Below are 16731 nucleotides of genomic sequence, written 5' to 3'. Positions count from 1 at the left end.
TCCGTCCCGCTGAGTATAGAAGGGGCCGGCTCCGTCCCAGCATTGGCATAGCTCGGATGCTGCTCTGACTGCCTGCTGCAACGGGGACCCAGGTAAGCGGGCCCTCCGCCCCCCAAGGGACACTGCGTTTGGGTAGCCCAGGTCCGGCTCAGCGGGGGCTAGGGGCTGCGCTCTGCTGTGCCCGCCGCTCTCCGCTCCTCTCTGGCTGGCCAGGGAGTTCGCCGTGGCAACCCAGTGCCCAGCCCCGGGGGGAAGGAAGGGCTGGCGGGCTGCAGCCGCTGCCCCGGGGCTCGCCCTGCTCTCGGTGCTAAGCAGCCCTGGCTCCCTGGCTGGCGTGCGGGACGTGCTCTCCCAGCCAGAGGCTCCGCTCCGCGGGTGTCTGGATTCCTGGCCCGGGGGCCAGGCACGGACAGTCCGCCGGGGGGCGGGGTGTCGCCGGGGGCGCCCCGGTGCATTTGGCCGTTGACATTCCTGCCCCTCTCTCCAGGGCATGGCGGGGGGGTGCTAGGACTCGCGCTCCTGATGGCCGCAGCAGAAGGAAGCGCCGAGCACGTGCTGCGGAGCATGGAAGCAGGTAACTGGCCCCGTGAGCTGGCCGGGGAGGGCGGCTGGTCCCCCCAGGACACCGGGCAACCCGAAGCCTACACCGCGGCGTTTCCTGGGCAGGGTGCTGCGGGGGGGTCTCGCTATGCTGCCTGGTGCGGCTCTGGCTGCTGCTTCCTCCACCCGGGGCTCAGTCCTGCGTGTGGCCCCGGCTAACGCGGGAGCCTCGGCCACCAAAGGCGGCGCTGCGGGCTCCCCAGGGCGCACGGGAAACCGCCCCACCGGAGACCTCAGAGCAGCGGCTGCCCCTTACCGGGAGGTTGGATTCCCCTCTGCAGGGAGGGCGGCCGTGCCCCGCGACTGGCCCTTGGGCTGTCCTGGCCCCGCCCGGTCTGCACGCTCCTGCTGGGACCCCCCCAGCCTCGCAATTGCCGAGTCCCCACCTGGTGCCAGCGCGAGAGCGGCCAGGCTGCGGCGCTTGCGAGCAAAACCCCTGGGGAGCAGAGCGTGGCCAAGGCAATGGCGTGAGCCCCCCCCGAGCCCCATGTGGGGGAGGGCTCAGCCCACCGGCCCAGCAGCCTAGGGCTTCGGGGGATCCCCACTCTGCAGGCAGCCGCCTGGAGACGCTCAGCTCCCTTCCTGCAGAGCTGCTTCCTCTTGTGCTGATCTGGCCAGGAGCCTGGGGGGAGCGGCTCTGGCCTTCAGCCTCTTGGGCTCTGTCTCCCAGTGAGCCCCAGGGGCCCCGCTCCGGGTGCGTGACGGGGGGCGCCCCCCTCGCCCCGCCAAGGTGCCATCGACCGCTTGTTGCAGGACAAAGGCAGCCTGGCGCAGGGCGCAGGGGCAGCCCTGTGGGATGCCCTCTGGAGCCAGGGGGTCAAGAGCGAGAAGGGAGAGCAGGCCTGTCTGGCCGTCTAGCATGGGGTCTGAGCTGAGGGACCTGCCTGTGTAACGAAGGGTAGCTGAGACCAAGGATCTGGGTTTGTGGGTCTCTTCCCTGGGGGTGGATCAGCCCCCTCTGGGGAGCTATTGACTTTCTTCTCTTGTACAGAAGCCTCACCAAAGCCTGCAGAGATGCCCCAGGCTTTGGAGGGCCCCTCAGGGCAGCCAGCTGCTGCCACAGCTCCTTCGGAGGGGGCGCCCGTGGGCCAGAACGCCAGGCCTTGCACCAGCGTGGGGGAGGGCATGGCCCCCGGAGGAGCAGAGAGCCACACTGGCCAGTCGGCCCCAGCAACCTCGCAGCCAGCGGAGAGAGAAGGAGAAAAGGCAGAGCCTGGAGAGAAGAGCGTCCCCACGGCTGGGAAGGGGACGAAGGCCAGTGGGAAGAAAGCAGTGGCCAAGGAGGGGGCAGAAATCCAGAGCCAGCCTACGGCCTCCAAGCATGAGCCCCCAGCTCCCCAGCGGAGCCTGAGCTGCCCAGTCAGCAGCCAGAGGTAATATCTCACTTCTCTCTCTAGGAATCTGATCCCCCCAGGCAGCTTGGGAGGCTGGCCCTGCTGGTTTGGTGGAGTGGGAAGCCCCTAGCTTGTCTCCTAATGCCAGGGTCCCCTCCCTTCATCCTTCCTCCCTGCTCTGCACCCCAGTCCTCCACGTGTGCCTGGTTTGCAGCGTTCACACCAGGATGGGCTCCCTAGAGAACCACATGCCAAAGGGAAGTCACCTGGCGGGGCAGAGATTCCTCTCTGGGGAGGTGGAGCCTGTGCTCCCGCATTGGATGCTCTTCTGAGATCCTGGCCTCCCTGGGACTGTCTCCTCTTGGGCCCCACCCTGCAACTGGAGTCAGCCCGCTCCTGGGTGCAGAACATCCCTGACGGGACCCAGTCTCTGGGATCCCCTTCCGCTCACGTACTCGACCTTCTGCAGGGCTTCCCCCGCCCCCCCGGGCATGGGACCTTTCCGGGACGGGGGTGTTTCCTTACACGCAATGAGGTGCAGACCAGGGCGAGCAGCTCGGCTCCCTCTTTGGAGACCTTAATGGCGGGTTGGATCAGGTGTGCCAGGCCCACACTGCTACGTCTCCCTTTCAGACCAGGGGAGGAGCCCCAGGCTGTGAAGATGGGAGCCGAAGGGAAGAGCCCGCAGGGTACAGCAACTCCTGCCAAAGGAGTCAGCGCTTTGCCAGCAGAACCCAGTCTAGCAGAGGTGCTTGGCCCTGCTTCGGATGCCCCCAGAGACCAGACTTGTCCAGAGAAACCCACCCCAAGTGAGGCGTCCAGCCCAGCTAGCAGCAGTGGGGACCTGACCCCTGCAGAGCCCCCCAGCTCGGTGGGGCTACCCCACCCGGCTTCAGACGAGACCCCTGCAGAGCCCCCCAGCTCGGTGGGGCTACCCCACCCGGCTTCAGACGAGACCCCTGCAGAGCCCCCCAGCTCGGAGGGGCTACCCCACCCGGCTTCAGACGAGACCCCTGCAGAGCCCCCCAGCTCGGAGGGGCTACCCCACCCGGCTTCAGACGAGACCCCTGCAGAGCCCCCCAGCTCGGAGGGGCTACCCCACCCGGCTTCAGACGAGACCCCTGCAGAGCCCCCCAGCTCGGAGGGGCTACCCCACCCGGCTTCAGACGAGACCCCTGCAGAGCTCCCCAGCTCGGAGGGGCTACCCCACCCGGCTTCAGACGAGACCTCTGCAGAGCCCCCCATCTCAGTGGAGCAGCCTCCTCCAGCCTTGGACAGCACCGGAAATGTGGGGAAAACAGGCCCTGTCGCTGGGGAACAGCCACCTTCACCAGACGAGGAGGAAGTGGAGCCCCCGCCCAGCCCCTACCTAACGCCAGACTTCGGGAAAGAGGACCCTTTCCAGATACTGGGTAAGGCTGTGCTGTCTCTTAGGCATGTAGGGTGGACTCTGTCCAGCAGAACGGGGGTGCCGGTATCTCTGATTCACCGCCCACCAGTGGTGCTCCAGGTACGGGTTCGCTTCAAACAAAGCTGACCTGTCCCCGAGCCAGGATCCTGCTGCTGGGATGGGAAGCCTTGAGCCCGCTCTGCATCTGGCATGTTCTTGCAGCTCTCCTTTGACACATAGCGCGAGACCCAGAGAGAGCCTCTCCCTGTGATATCTAAGAGCAGGGCAGGAGTCCCAAGAGCTCCTGGGACGTGTCACTCAGATCTTTGCACCATCGGCATTGCCTGCCTAGGACAGCGTGTCCTGGAGCTGGGCAGATTGACAGTGCAGGCGGTGCGGGCGTGTTCAGAGGGAGGGCAGGCTGGGGCCTGAGCTGTGCGCGGTGGGGAATGCAGGGTTGGACCATGGGGATCGGAAGGCCAGGAGCGAAGGGCTAGCTCTCTGGAACTGAAGTGTGGATGGCACAGCATGGCAATGCCCTGGGGCTGGGCAGTGGGCCCAGGATCAGCAGAGCAGGCGGGGCAGTGGAGGGTGGAAATGTGGGGTGTGGGAATGCAGACCGTGGCTTGAGGGGAGCTTGGCGGTCAGCGCGGAATCAGGGGTCTGTGACTGCAGATGGGGCTGTGAGGATCTTTCAGGGGCTGTTAAGGAGACCGGTGGGGTCCAAAGGGGTCTAACGGGGTTATGGAACGAAACTGGAGCTGCTGATGGGCTCGGTAACCTCATGATTTATTGTCAGGCTCCTGGGTGGTCTGCGGCACCCTTTGCTATTTATAAAGAGGGGGCCACATGCTGTGACTTAGCCGCGAAGGGACAGGAGTGGGAGGCTAGGAGGTGCTGGCTGCAGGCTGTACCAGGCTTTGCCACTAGGTGCCGGCATCGCCCCAGGCGTGGATGAAGCTCTGGTTCCACCAGCCAGGAGGGAGAGGGGGGCTGCTTCCTTAGGATCTCCCCAGCCCCATAGGCTCAGCTGAGAAAGATGGAAGCAGCTGGGTGGTCCCATGTATCTTGTCTCCGCAGACGATATTCCTCCGCCGCCCGCTCCCTTCGCCCATCGCATTGTCTCCCTGAAATCCGGCACCGTGAACAGCATGTTCAACATCAACACCAAGGAGATGCTGGGCGGGTAAGAGCCAGCTGCCCAGGGAGGTGCTGTGGGGCTGGGAGACTGGCCCGGGGTGCACAGCCGGGCCCCAGCTGTGTTTTCTGTTTTGTGGGAAACTCCGTGATTTTTGAAAATTTTGTTCCATTTAGAAATAGGGAGGGGAAGCTCCCAACCGTCGACATTTCCTGCAAAATGAAGTTTCCCAAACTCTCCCTTGGACCCATTGAAATAGTTCATTCTGATGTCATTTTTTGAACCTTAAAAAATGCTTGTAAAACAATGGGGTTGGTTTTTTTTCATTTCAAAAAGCCATTTAGAGACCAAATCAAACCGCTGTGCTCAGAAAACAGCGCTCTGGGACATTTAGATGCTTTCAAAATGTTTCCTTTGTCTTTTTTGAAAATAACCCAACTTTGTCCCCATTGCCGTGTCTTTCCAAACCTTCAGACCTTGCCTGGTGATTTCAACGAAACTTTTCCACCAGCGCTGCTCCTGGTGGTGGCCCTGGCTTGCCACCACTCTCCCTCTCTGCCCACTTTGAGCCCACCCCCCGGGGAAGGTGACATGCACAGGGCAAATGCACGTTACTCAGGGTGAAGGTCTGGGCCAAACACAAGGGTGATAAAGTCAGGGAAGCTCAGCAGCGAGTGCCAAGCATGTTATGTGTGTGGTACCCCCGGGGGCCCGCTAGTGGTGCAGGAGAACCGGGAGGCACTACTCCATTCGGCATGGGCTGGTGCAGTCACTCCCAGCCAGGCAGCATCTCTGCACCCTCCAGGCCTGGTCCCAGTGCGGAGATGATCCTGCCCTGTTCGGCAGCAGCATTGCTGGCTCCATTCAGGAGGGAGACTTGTGCTCAGGCTGCCGGGTAGCCCAGCTAGCAGAAGGTGCTGATGGGGCAGATGTTCTTCATTTGGTACTTGGCATCTCATAGGGACAAGGTGCCCCTCGCTTGGCAGACTGGAGAGACCAGGTGTTCGGCTGAAGTTTCGTCCCAGCTCAGTATAGTGGGTAACCCCTCTAGTGCCTGTCCAGGACCTTGTATGCCCCTTTCATCCCGACCACAGAGGGAGAACCAGAGGTCACCAAATAAATTAATAGGCACCAGGTTTAAAACAAATAAAAGGAAGTATGTCTTCACACAACACACCATCAACCTATGGAACTCCTTGCCAGAGGATATTGTGAAGGCCAAGACCATAACAGGGTTCAAAAAAGAACTAGATAAGTTCATGGAGGATAGGCCCATCAATGGGTATTAGCAGGATGGACAGGGATGGTGTCCCTAGCCTCCGTTTGCCGGAAGCAGGGAATGAGCGACAGGGGATGAATCACCTGATGATTCCCTGTTCTGTTCATTCCCTCTGGGGCACCCGGCACTGGCCTCTGTCGGAAGACAGGATACTGGGCTAGATGGACCTTTGGTCTGACCCAGTAGGGCCGTTCTTATGTGCCTATTAGCCCACTGTCTAGTGCCCTGCCCTGCCGTGTGGGAGAGCTGGACTGGATCTGTAGAGTCCTGCCCGGTGTTAGCAAGGGCTGGGCATGCCGCGGAGTCCTCCTCCCTGGAATGGAAGTGCTGCTTCTTGGTCATCGGTGCCCTCTTGGAGGAAGGAAATCCATGGAACAGCTCTGAGGGGAGCCTTGCCCCGGGCTTCTGGGGATAAAACCAAGCTTTTCAGCTTAGGAATGCACCTTCTCCAGGCTTGGAAACCCCAAGAATCCAGTGACCCCCCTGGGACTGAGCTTTAGTTCATGTGACTGGTCAGTTACCCTGAGAACTGGTAACTCATCCCCCTGCCCACTCCTTTCTATGGGGATGCCAGCAAATGGGCACTGTAACCACTTATGTCCCCGCTGAGTTTGGCCCCTTTGCAGCTAGCCTCTGAGCTTGCCCTCTTGCCAGATCATGCCCTTGGGTGGGGGGGATTGCAGCCTCTACTGTCTGCTTTTCTTTGCCCTAGGGGGAAGTTTGGTGAAGTTCGCACATGCACCGAGAGAGGGACGGGGCTCAAACTCGCGGCCAAAATCATTAGGAAACAGGGCTCGAAGGACAAGGTGTGTCCTGAGTGTTCTCCTGAGTCTGCCTGTGCATGTGTCTCTGTGTGGCTGTCTGTGTAGCCATGCATTAGCCCGGGCAGAGACAGGCGTCCATCTGCGCACCTGGGGCTGCGTCACCGGGTGTGGACGTCCGTCAGTCTGCATGCATGTGACGGGGTGCGCCTGCGGCTGTGTGTGTTGGCCAACCACCGGAGGGCGGTGCCACCTGGCCTGTGCTTGAGCCGGTGGCTTGGCGTGTTGACGCTGCGGGCGGTGGCTGCCGTCTCCCCTGGCCCTGCCTGCGCGCCGTGCGTTGACCCAGTGCGTGTCCCACAGGAGATGGCCTTGGTTGAAATCGAGGTGATGAACCAACTGAACCACAGGAACCTGATCCAGCTCTACGACGCCTTCGAGACGCCCCGGGAAATCGTCCTCTTCATGGAGTTGTGAGTAGCACCCATTGGCGTGGCCGGTGCGGGGCTGCGGCTGGCTGGCCTCCTGGGCGGCTTGACACAGGAGCTTCCGGACGGTGCCGCGCTTGTTCGCCGAGGGTGGGGAACCTCCTTCCTCCTGGGCAGACTTGCTCAGCTGCCGTCCCCTGGTGCGAGTCGCAGTGCAGTGACAGGTTCCAGCAAGGGCTCCTGCATCCCCTGTGCTCTGGCTAGGGGATTCGCTGCCCAGGTAGTGCTCGTCTCTGCTTGCATCCCAGTTCCTGGTACCCTGCCTGGAAGAAATAATCTGTAGCCCATACCCCTGAAATCAAGGCAATCTCGCTAACCCCCTCAGTTGCTCTGCCGGGATCTTGGCTAGCATAGTCTCTCCACTAACCTGTCTAGAACCAGGATGGGGAGCCGACTGTTCCCTGTCTGGGGTCTCCCTGCAGAATTCCCCTTCTCTCGCCCACCTGTACCCAGAACGAGTGGCCTCCTGAGCCACCCAGTTCCTCTGCCACGCAACCTTGGCCAGGGGTCTCCTCAGTAACCCACCCTCTGCCCCCCATGCTTCAGGAGAGGGGAACCCTCTGTAACCAGCACCCCGCTCTGCCTGTGCCCAGGCCAGGGGGAGATCCTAGAGTTGCGTAGGGGAGCGTTCCTATGCAGGGCAGAGCGGCTCGGCTGTAACTTGCCCGGGCCGCGGTGGCTAGGGTCTGCTTGGTGCAGTCCGGTGACGCTGTGGCTGGTCTGTGTGCAGCGTGGAGGGCGGGGAGCTCTTTGAGCGCATCATCGACGAGGATTACCACCTGACAGAAGTGGACTGCATGGTGTTCGTGAGGCAGATCTGCGACGGGATCACCTTCATGCATCAGATGCACGTCCTGCACTTGGACCTCAAGGTGCCGCGAGCGGAGGGAGAGAGGGGGTACAGCAAGGCTGCAGCTCCTGGGCTGGGGGGCTAGAGGGGAAACCTTCGCAGGGTTCTGAAGCTGGGCTGAAGGGCTGCTCTCGGTGAGAAGAGAGCCCCTGGCTGTGGGGCCTGGGTGCGAGGAGGGCACATGCTGCCTGGGGGGAACTCAGTACGTGAGAGCGTGACAAGCCCGGCCTGGATCATCTCTGGGGAGAGGACGAAGCCTCCAGAAGCAGAAACTTCCAACTCCTGAGCATCAGGAGTCCCGCTGTTAAGTGGCGGGGGCAACACTGGGCCCCCGAGGGAGATTCCTTCGCTTGCCCACGATACCGTCACCCTGGGCTCCGGCCCGCGGGCTGGTGAGGCTGGAGTCTTGGCTTTGCAGCCCAGCCTGGGCCAGGTCATTGTGGGTTGTATGCAGGTAGAGCCTTGGGCTCCGTTCAGACCCGGGGTCTGTTCCAGGTTCCAAGCTATTCAAAAGGCAGATCTCAGCGTGGCTCTAGGGGGCCTGGGGGGTCTGTGTGCACGTCGCTGCGGCTGATCTGGGTGGGTCTAGGAGCAGGGTTAGCAAGGGTGACCGTGCAGCGTCTGTCTCTCGTTCAGTGCCTACAAACCACAATCTGTGCGTCCGCCGACATACTCTGATGTCAGGGGGCTGGCAGGGGCTGCCCAAGGAACAGGCTGGGAGAGGAGATTCTCTCTGACTTGCTCCCGCACAGCATGGCCCGGGAGACACTGGCAGTCAGAACTAGTGACGCGATGGCCTTGGTGGGACTCAGTGCTTGGGAAGGGCGGGGATTTTAACTCCTCTGGGGCTCTAAGCCACTCCAGTGCCTAGTAGGAGCTCGGGGCAAGGATGTTAAAGGTGCAATGGCCTCCACTGAGATGCAAGGACTGGCGCTGTACATGGTCTGGGAACCCAGCAGACTACATCCCTGATGCTTCTAAGGGACAGAGGGAGAAAACTCTCCTAGCCTCCAGCCGGCCTTTCTCCGTCAAGTGTCTCAAACTCCTCTGCGAGTGGCCCGTAACCGTACCCTGGGCTGGGGTAGGCAGGCGCGTAGCCACGAGCTGGGTTCTAACCTCAGGAACTTCATCCCTGCAGCCTGAGAACATCCTGTGTGTCACCTCCACGGGGCACATGGTGAAGATCATCGACTTTGGGCTGGCACGAAGGTAACTCCCCTCCCTCCAGGACTGGGCTCGCTCCTTCGCTCCTGCTTTTCTCCCTGCCCGACATCCTCTGTTCTCCCTTCCCATGTCCCCTGGAGCTGGGCAAAGGCCACGCTCAGGGACCAGCTGCACTGGCCTTACGCCTGACCCTGCTGCGGGCCTTAGGGAAGGTCAGGAAGGAATCCCAGCGGGGTGGGGTGGAATCTGCAGTCTGGGCTTGGCAGCAGCTCTGCCGAGTCAGCCATGCCCCGCAGGGGATAGCGGTTTGGGGCCGTTATAATAACCGGCTTGGTTCTGCCTCAGGCTGGGGCCAGGCCAGGATGTTTCTTCCCTGGGCTGGAGCAGCATAGAGCCAGGGTGACGTGTGGGCGGAGGTGGTGAATGTGAACGGGCGGGGTGCTGGCACCGGGACCAGTGCCAGGAGCTCTCACTGACCTGGCTCTTCCTGCCCATAGATACAACCCCCGGGAGAAGCTGAAAGTGAACTTTGGGACCCCCGAGTTCCTGTCCCCGGAGGTGGTGAACTACGACCAAGTCTCCTATTCGACAGACATGTGGAGTCTGGGTGTGATCACCTACATGTTGTACGTGTGGTGGGCACAGGTTGGGTGGCACTAGGGCTGGGGTAGGGTGAGAACCATTCTGGGATTTAACTGTAGACGTGGACCAGGCTGGCGGCAGAGCTGTGTGGGAGAGGAGTACAAGGCAGCTGTCGAGCCAAGGGCTGGCAAGAGAACTCCTGGGTTCCATTCCCAGCTCTGCCACTGAGTCGGTAGGTGACCTCGGGCCAGTCTCTGAACCTCTGCGCCTCAGTTTCCCCATCTGTAAAATAAGGCAGGCCCTACCTCCTCAAGTGCCTGAGGCATTGTGTATAGAGGGCACCAGCTTTCAGGGCTGACCGTGCCCTTTGGCACCTCTCCCCAGCACTGACTGCCCTTTCTCAAAGGGAGTGGAAAGCCGTCCAGCGGCTGCTCGGAGCTGGGTGGCTGGAACATCTGGGAGGGGCGGGCTGTGCGCGTGGACAGGAAATGGCTCACCTCTCCCAGCTGAGACAGGATGGGAACGCAGCAAATGCCAGCTGGGAACACACTGGTTCCTTTCTAAGAGCGCTGACCGCTGGCTTCCCTGCCTCTCTCCTCATGATCCCAGGCAGAGGGAGGGAGCGAGCGAGTGGTTTTGTGCAGAAGGAATTGGGAACCCGCTGAGGAAACAGGGCCTGTGTCTTGTCCCTTCCTGAGGCGCTCCGAGCACAGCTTGTGATGGCTCCCTCCCTCCTCTCTTCCCAGGCTAAGTGGCCTCTCCCCTTTCCTGGGAGACGACGACGCGGAAACCCTGAACAATGTCCTGGCTGCCACGTGGTACTTCGACGAGGAAGCCTTTGAGGGCATCTCGGACGAAGCCAAGGACTTTGTCTCGAATCTGATTATCAAGCAGAAGAGGTTTGAGTCGAGTCGAGGGCGGCCCAGAGCGATTGGGTCCGGCCAGCTCAGCTGGCATCAGGCGCACAGGCCTGGCAGTCCATCACCTCCCACCTGGGGGCAAGCGCCCCCACTCCTTGCCAGTGGGAGCACTCCCGGGGCCTGGCCTGGGGCAAGGCTGGATGCTGCTGTCTGAGCCTTGCCAAGCTCGCTGTGGGTGCAGAGACAGGCAGCCCCAAGAGGACGACATGGATCCCTGCCCCCATGTTGATTGACGACCTGGCCAGCCTCCTCTTGCCCGTTCCCCTGGCTGCACCCTGTGGTCACAGCAGGGGCCATGCAGCATTGACTGCTCAGCCGGATCCTGGCCCTGGGGAAGGCTTCTCATAAGCAGGGCTCTTGGAAAGAGGGAGGGGACTGGAGGCCTTTCCAAGCAGGGAAGGGAGGAGAGACCAGGCTCTGGTGCCTGGTCCTTGCCTCCACGGGGGATCTCTGGGTCAGAGGAGACTGACCCTGCCCCGAGGAGGCAGCCAAGGGTGCTAGGCTCACGTGGCCAGCAGCAGCCTCAGGGCCTGTGCAGGAATGTGACTGCACCCTCGTTCCCCCCAGTGTGTTCTTGGGGTTAATTAACACAGGCCCGGGCCCAGCTACAAAGGGCAGCTGGCAGCACCCATGGGTCTCGGGTGGGGGGTGGAAAGCAGGAGCAATGCGGGGCTCCTCGGGGCGATTGAACCCCACTAGGAGACAGGCGTCACCTGCATTCCTCTCCCCCGCAGCGGCCGGATGAGTGCGGCCAGGTGCCTCCAGCACCCCTGGCTGAACGACCTGGCTGAGAAGGCCAAGCGCTGCAACCGGCGCCTGAAATCCCAGGTCCTGCTCCGGAAGTACGTCATGCGGCGGCGCTGGAAGGTATGAAGGAGGCTCCCCCTTGATCGCTGTGTGCAGTGGGGACAGTCCGTGCTGGGGCTGAGCTCCCTGTGCCGGGAGCAGGGGGTCACCGAGCAGGGCCAGCCCATGGGGCGGGCTGGGGCGCTGGCTCCCTGAAGGGAATGGGGGACAGGAGCACCCAGAGAGAGCACTCTGCCCCCACTTGAGTGCACAGAAGAGGAAGCAGAAAGCCATGGGGGAGAGGAGGATGGGGCAGGGTGGTTTCTCTGTGCCCTACCTCTGTCAACAGTATGGGGCAGCGAGGAGGGAGAGCTTGAGGGCGTCTGTGTGCCCTACAGCCTGGGGGAGCCACTGCCCCGACTCTCACCGCCCCCAATCCCTGATTTCATGGATTTGTCCCTCAGGGTGACCCCCCCCCCCCCGTCCCTGACGTTAAAGGGATGCTGGGGACCATTTTAAACGTGACATTGACGTGTGTGGTAATTGTGTGGTGTACTCAAAATGGTCTCTGCAGCGAGGAATCATGCTGTGCTAAGGGTTGTGGAGTTTTTCTGAAATGTCTCTTATTCCTCATGTGGTTCTTCCCTTACTTCCGTCCCCCAGGCCCTGTGCAAGGGGCACCCTGTGCGTGCCCCCCACACCAGGGACTGCTCCTTACGTACGGGTTCCTCTAGGATCTCCGTCCCTGATTCCTTGCCTGCCCCAGGGCTTGACCACAGGAGGAATCGATGTCAGGATAGAGAGACTCCCATGGGGGGGAGCCACTCCCTTTGCCTGCAGCCGCACTCCTCGCCTGGATCTGTGCTGTTGGTTCCCTCTCGGTGGGGGCTGGGCTTCGCTGCCAGCAGCCCCCACCAGTCTCCTCTCTCCAGGGTGCTCTGCACTTTGCTTCTGTCTCTGATTCAATCCTGGCTGAGCGGGTGCCGGGAAGCCATGCAGAGGCACAGGGATGTCTGTGGGTGTCCAGCTTATTTGGGCTAAGAAATTTCTGAAAACCTTCCAGGCTTCTGAGCATGGGTGGCAGGCAGCTGGAAGAGTCACTGCTCAAAGACTGGCAGATGGTCAAGAGAAGCATCTCTGTGGCCTGGTGGAAAGAGATCAACGGATCCCCAGTGGCTCATAAAAGGATCCCCAGTGATCCTCTGGCTTTGAGACCCATTGCCGTCTACCACTTCCTAGCACGCCTGCGGTGTCCTGTGCTGGGAGAGTTAGGGACTGGAGTATCTGAAGTCCCCACTGCCAGGGGTCCTACACCATCCCCAAAAGAGGCCTCTTTAACGAGCGCTGTCCAGCCTCCAAATGGGGAATAACTTCTTTCTTGTTTCCCTAACAGAAAAACTTCATTGGTGTGTGTGCTGCCAACCGATTCAAGAAGATCAGCAGCTCGGGATCCCTGACGGCGCTGGGTGTCTGAGTGTGGGGCTGAGCTGGGTGGGATTTGAGCGACGCGTGAGTCAAGGCCAAAGGGCAATCCCCTGAAATCTGAGCTGTGCTCTGAGGGCCTGCTCCCCGGGGCCTGCACAGGAAAGTGGCACGTAGTCCCTGCTTCTGGAGGCAGGAGGATCTCCACTTGGGCTCAGAATCAATCCGCTTCCCAAACACAAGGAGTTCACTGCTGGGGCAATGAACTGAGATATCCCAGTCCTGTACAGATGTGTAATTCCTGCTCCCACTGCAGTGAGATTCCTGCTGGATCCCATCCTGCTGAGAGTCCTGCTCTAGATTCTGTCCCTGCCATGAGATTCCTTCTCTAGATTCTATCCCGCACTGTCACTGCTCCAGGGTCCAGACCACTGGGATAATGCTGCTCTGGATCCTGAACTGCTGCGAGCTGACTCCTCTCGGTCCTGTGCCTGGTGTGAGGCTCCTGCCCTGGATCCCATGCTGCTGCAAAGCTGCCTTTGTGGATCTCCTTCTGGTTCAATACCACAACCCTGGAATTCTCATTCTCTGTGACGAGGTGCCTGGATCCTGTACCACTAGGACATACTACAGCTTTGATCCCCTTTGAGATTACTGGTCTGGAGCTCACACAAGCGTGGTGTTGCCATCTTAGCACCCTGTATCCCTGCTACAGATTCTGTACTGCTGTGACAGCTACCACTCTGCATCCCGTAGGCTCCTGCTCCTAACCAACTGTGCAGTTACCAGCCCAGGTCTCTTCTGTATCCCCTAGTGCGCCTGGATTGTTACTCTGAGTCCCATCCTCCCTGTGCTGCTATCGGCCTGGATCCTTTGCTGTCGTGAGACGACTGCGCTGAACTCGCCGAGCTGTGGAATTGCCAGCTGGACTCCCAGTGCACGGTGCGACCAGAGGTGCGGAGAGCACCTTGCAAACCCTAGACTGCAGCATCCTTAGACTCCACATTGCAATTCCCTGCGTTCTGCTGTTTGGGTTCAACTTCCGTTCTGCGACTTGCAATGGGACACGCAGACCAGCCTAATGAGTGGGGCAGGGTCTGTGCACCACACACCAGTCTCTACCTGAGAACCAAGATTCCTGCTCTCTGCCTCTGAGTGCAATAGGAGACACACCATGGCTATGTCACAGGACTGCTGGTCACAGCCTCTGTGCACTGCTGTCTGGATCTGTGCTCCCAGCTCCTGAGTGCAGGAGGAGTAACGTAACTGCGTGCTACTGTCAGGATTTGCACTCAAGCCCTCGGAGTGCAGAGTGTACTCCCCGGCCTGCAGGTAGGATGCCTACTGCCAGCCTCTGGATCTGCTCACCGCTGGACTAGCATGCGAGGCTCCCGCTTGAGCAGAAACCCTCCTCTGCCCATGATCAGGGTCCTAGAAGCCGGCGTGCAGGGCTGAGTTCCTGTCAGTGCCGGGAGGCTCCACGCACAGGAAAGGAGGAAGTGCAGAGCACAGATTTCAGGCGCGTTCCCCAGATGGAGGCCAGGGAAGAAAGAAGGCGGCTTTGTGCTAGTTCCTAACCTCCCTGCCCTTCTGCGCTGCTAGCGGGGGGGAGAACACAACCTTCCCTTCACACGTCCCCCAGAAGATAAAGGCAAGAGAGCATCCTAATGCAGACCAGCTGGGCTCGCCGCTCCCCCTCGCACATATGAAAGGACTGCTTCAGCACTGACCACCAACACACAGGAACTACCCTTTGCTCGCTGGGCCCAGGGACCCCCCGATGGGAGGAGAGTGTGGGAGCTCCCTCAGGTTCTGGACTTTCCTTCCTGTTCCATCCTGAGCCTGAACCATTGTGCTCAACAGCTGGCAGGGCTTGCTCCGAGGGAAACCCCCTGCAGACCCGCCATCAATGTCTGAGCTGCCCGGGGGATCTAGGTCCCTCTAGGGTGGGGTGTGATGATGGGAGTTGCCTCCCCTGGTGATGCGGGAGCTCCTGTGTGGCTCAGTGTACTGACGTAGTAGCTAGGGGTAGGGATGGGAGGATCCTCCATGGAGTCTGTGCCTCTCTTGGGAGGGGTTTGCAGAAGGAGTCTGAGGCCACGCCCCTTTCTGCCCAGGTGAACCCCGGGCTTGGTGTCGTCCACGGGCGATTCATTATGAAAAAGCAGGGTGCTAGCTAACGGGCAGCCTGTGTCTGTTAGGCACAGAAACAGCCAGACAGCACTTGACCTAGCCCAAAAGTGCCTCACGCAGAACATGGGCACTGAGCCACACCCTCAGCTGGGGTACACTGGTGGGACTCCATTGACCTCAGAGGATCTGCACCAGTTTACCCCAGCTGAGGTCTGTATCTCTTCACTAAAACCCTTCTCCCTCTGCCCCATTTTCACCCGGGGTCCCCTGGATTTCCTCTGCCCAGCAGAGCACAAACCCAGATGTTGGATTCCAGCCCCTGTGTGTATACCCTCCCTAGCAGCAGCCCCCCAGTAGCGCAGAAAGATGTACGTTCTCTTGAGAGACGCCGGAGCTCTCGGCTTAATGTAAATAAATGTACAGGCCCGATGCCAAGCACTTGTAGTGGATTGTGTTGTACGAGGTGGGAGGGGCTGGCTCTGAGCCCCAGGCTGCCTCATGCTAAGGTCTTCATGTCCCCGTCAGGAGCAGGCCCTGAGATCAGCGAGTGGGTTAAATCTTCTCACCTCCCTCAGCATTTCCTCCCTGCCCATGTGAAATGAGCAAATGATGCTGGGCCTTTACGGAACCCTTCTGCATTAGTTGTGCCTCCCCCAACTTCTCTGGGGTGACCTGACCTATCTCCCCCGCTTTCCACTCACTGCCTTAGACTGAACCCGGCTTCCTGGCTACCAGCCAGCTGCGGTACCAACCTGGGGCCTGGACCTTTGGGTTTCCCTTCCCTGCAGATGCTAGGAGAGCTGAGGATTGAACCCCGGCTCTCTGTAGATGCTCAGGATTCAGTGTCTCAGGTCCCTGGCTCCTGTCCACAGGGTGCCCTGGGCCTTTGTGCTGGGTGGGCAAGAAGCTAGGTGTTGAAGTGACCCTTGCATTTATTCTTAGGCCCTAGCCCTTAGAGCAGGATCTTCCTTCCACTGCAGCTTTGTGTCCCCCTTCTCAGGGCCCCAGCTCCCCCCCATCATTCCCTGCCCTGCTCCCTCAGGCTTCTGGCTGTCATCTCCCCTCTCCAGACACTCAGGGCACGAGGGGCCGGCGCTCAACCTCTCCGGTGCTGAGTGTGGGATAAGAATTTATATCCAATAGAACTGGGTCCCCAAGCTGCTAGGAGTGGGGTGGGGTACTCTGTATGCTGGGATGGGGGACTACGCGGGCACTGAATCTGCTCTCTGCTTAGCTGGAGAGTGGGGGCTTGGGGGAAACAGCAAGGGCCAGGCTCGTTACCATCTGCCCGTAGGGGGCCTGCGTCAAATGAGCTTGGGTCCAACTCCAGCTACCCGTGGGGCGGTGTCCACAGCCCAAACCCCACCACCTCCCCGGCATCCCCAGCTGCGAGGACAGGGCTCCCTGCAGGTGGGAGCAGAGGCTAGAGGCAGGGCAAGGTGGGGATGTTCCAGCACCGCTGTCCGTGCTGTAGCTATTCTGTGGTGGAGCAGAGGGCTGAGGGTCCAGGCCTGCCACTCTCACCTATGCTTGCGGCCGTTATATTTACACACCAATAACCTAGCTGCCCATGGGGCTTCCTCCCCGAGCGTCCCTTGTCCCCATATGCCACGGTGAGGCTGTGAAGGGCAGGGAGCCCGCCAGGGGCTGAGTAGTGGGCTGTCCCTTTCCAGCCAGGGGCGGAGCTGGTAACATGCCAAGGCCGGCTGGCCAGGACTGGGGCTGCAGACTGGCCTCACGGTTCGGTGGAATATGCCCCCTGAGGCACTGTCTGATGGGGACGTTGGATGCTGCAGTTTGAACGGGGCTGAGACAAAAGGGGATGGTGCAGTTGGGGGCTGGGGCTCAGGGGTGGTGGTGGGGGGTGTTACAGTGCTGGGGGGG

General features: G+C 60.7%; 1 protein-coding gene across 1 annotated transcript; it reads left to right on the top strand.

Annotated features, from left to right (window-relative positions):
• Positions 1–522: 522 nt before the first annotated feature.
• Positions 523–15268, top strand: MYLK2 (myosin light chain kinase 2). Its single transcript, XM_077832060.1, has 12 exons — positions 523–574; positions 1592–1973; positions 2568–3346; positions 4405–4510; positions 6454–6547; positions 6866–6975; positions 7721–7862; positions 8979–9049; positions 9502–9630; positions 10333–10485; positions 11241–11373; positions 12686–15268. The coding sequence occupies exons 1-12, from the start codon at positions 523–525 to the stop codon at positions 12764–12766; spliced, it is 2232 nt and encodes a 743-aa protein (XP_077688186.1). The 3' UTR covers positions 12767–15268.
• The last annotated feature ends 1463 nt before the right edge of the window (positions 15269–16731 follow it).

This window comes from Eretmochelys imbricata, chromosome 13 (assembly GCF_965152235.1).
Source record: "Eretmochelys imbricata isolate rEreImb1 chromosome 13, rEreImb1.hap1, whole genome shotgun sequence".
Lineage (NCBI taxonomy): Eukaryota > Metazoa > Chordata > Testudines > Cheloniidae > Eretmochelys > Eretmochelys imbricata.
This window is presented reverse-complemented; position numbering and strand designations above follow the sequence as displayed.

Excerpts from the sequence above, each read along its gene's own strand:
- MYLK2 (XM_077832060.1), top strand. The coding sequence starts at position 523 with ATGGCCGCAGCAGAAGGAAGCGCCGAGCACGTGCTGCGGAGCATGGAA. Across the intron at positions 6,548-6,865 it reads AACAGGGCTCGAAGGACAAG|GAGATGGCCTTGGTTGAAAT; the intron begins GTGTGTCCTGAG and ends CGTGTCCCACAG. Across the intron at positions 9,631-10,332 it reads GGTGTGATCACCTACATGTT|GCTAAGTGGCCTCTCCCCTT; the intron begins GTACGTGTGGTG and ends CTCTCTTCCCAG.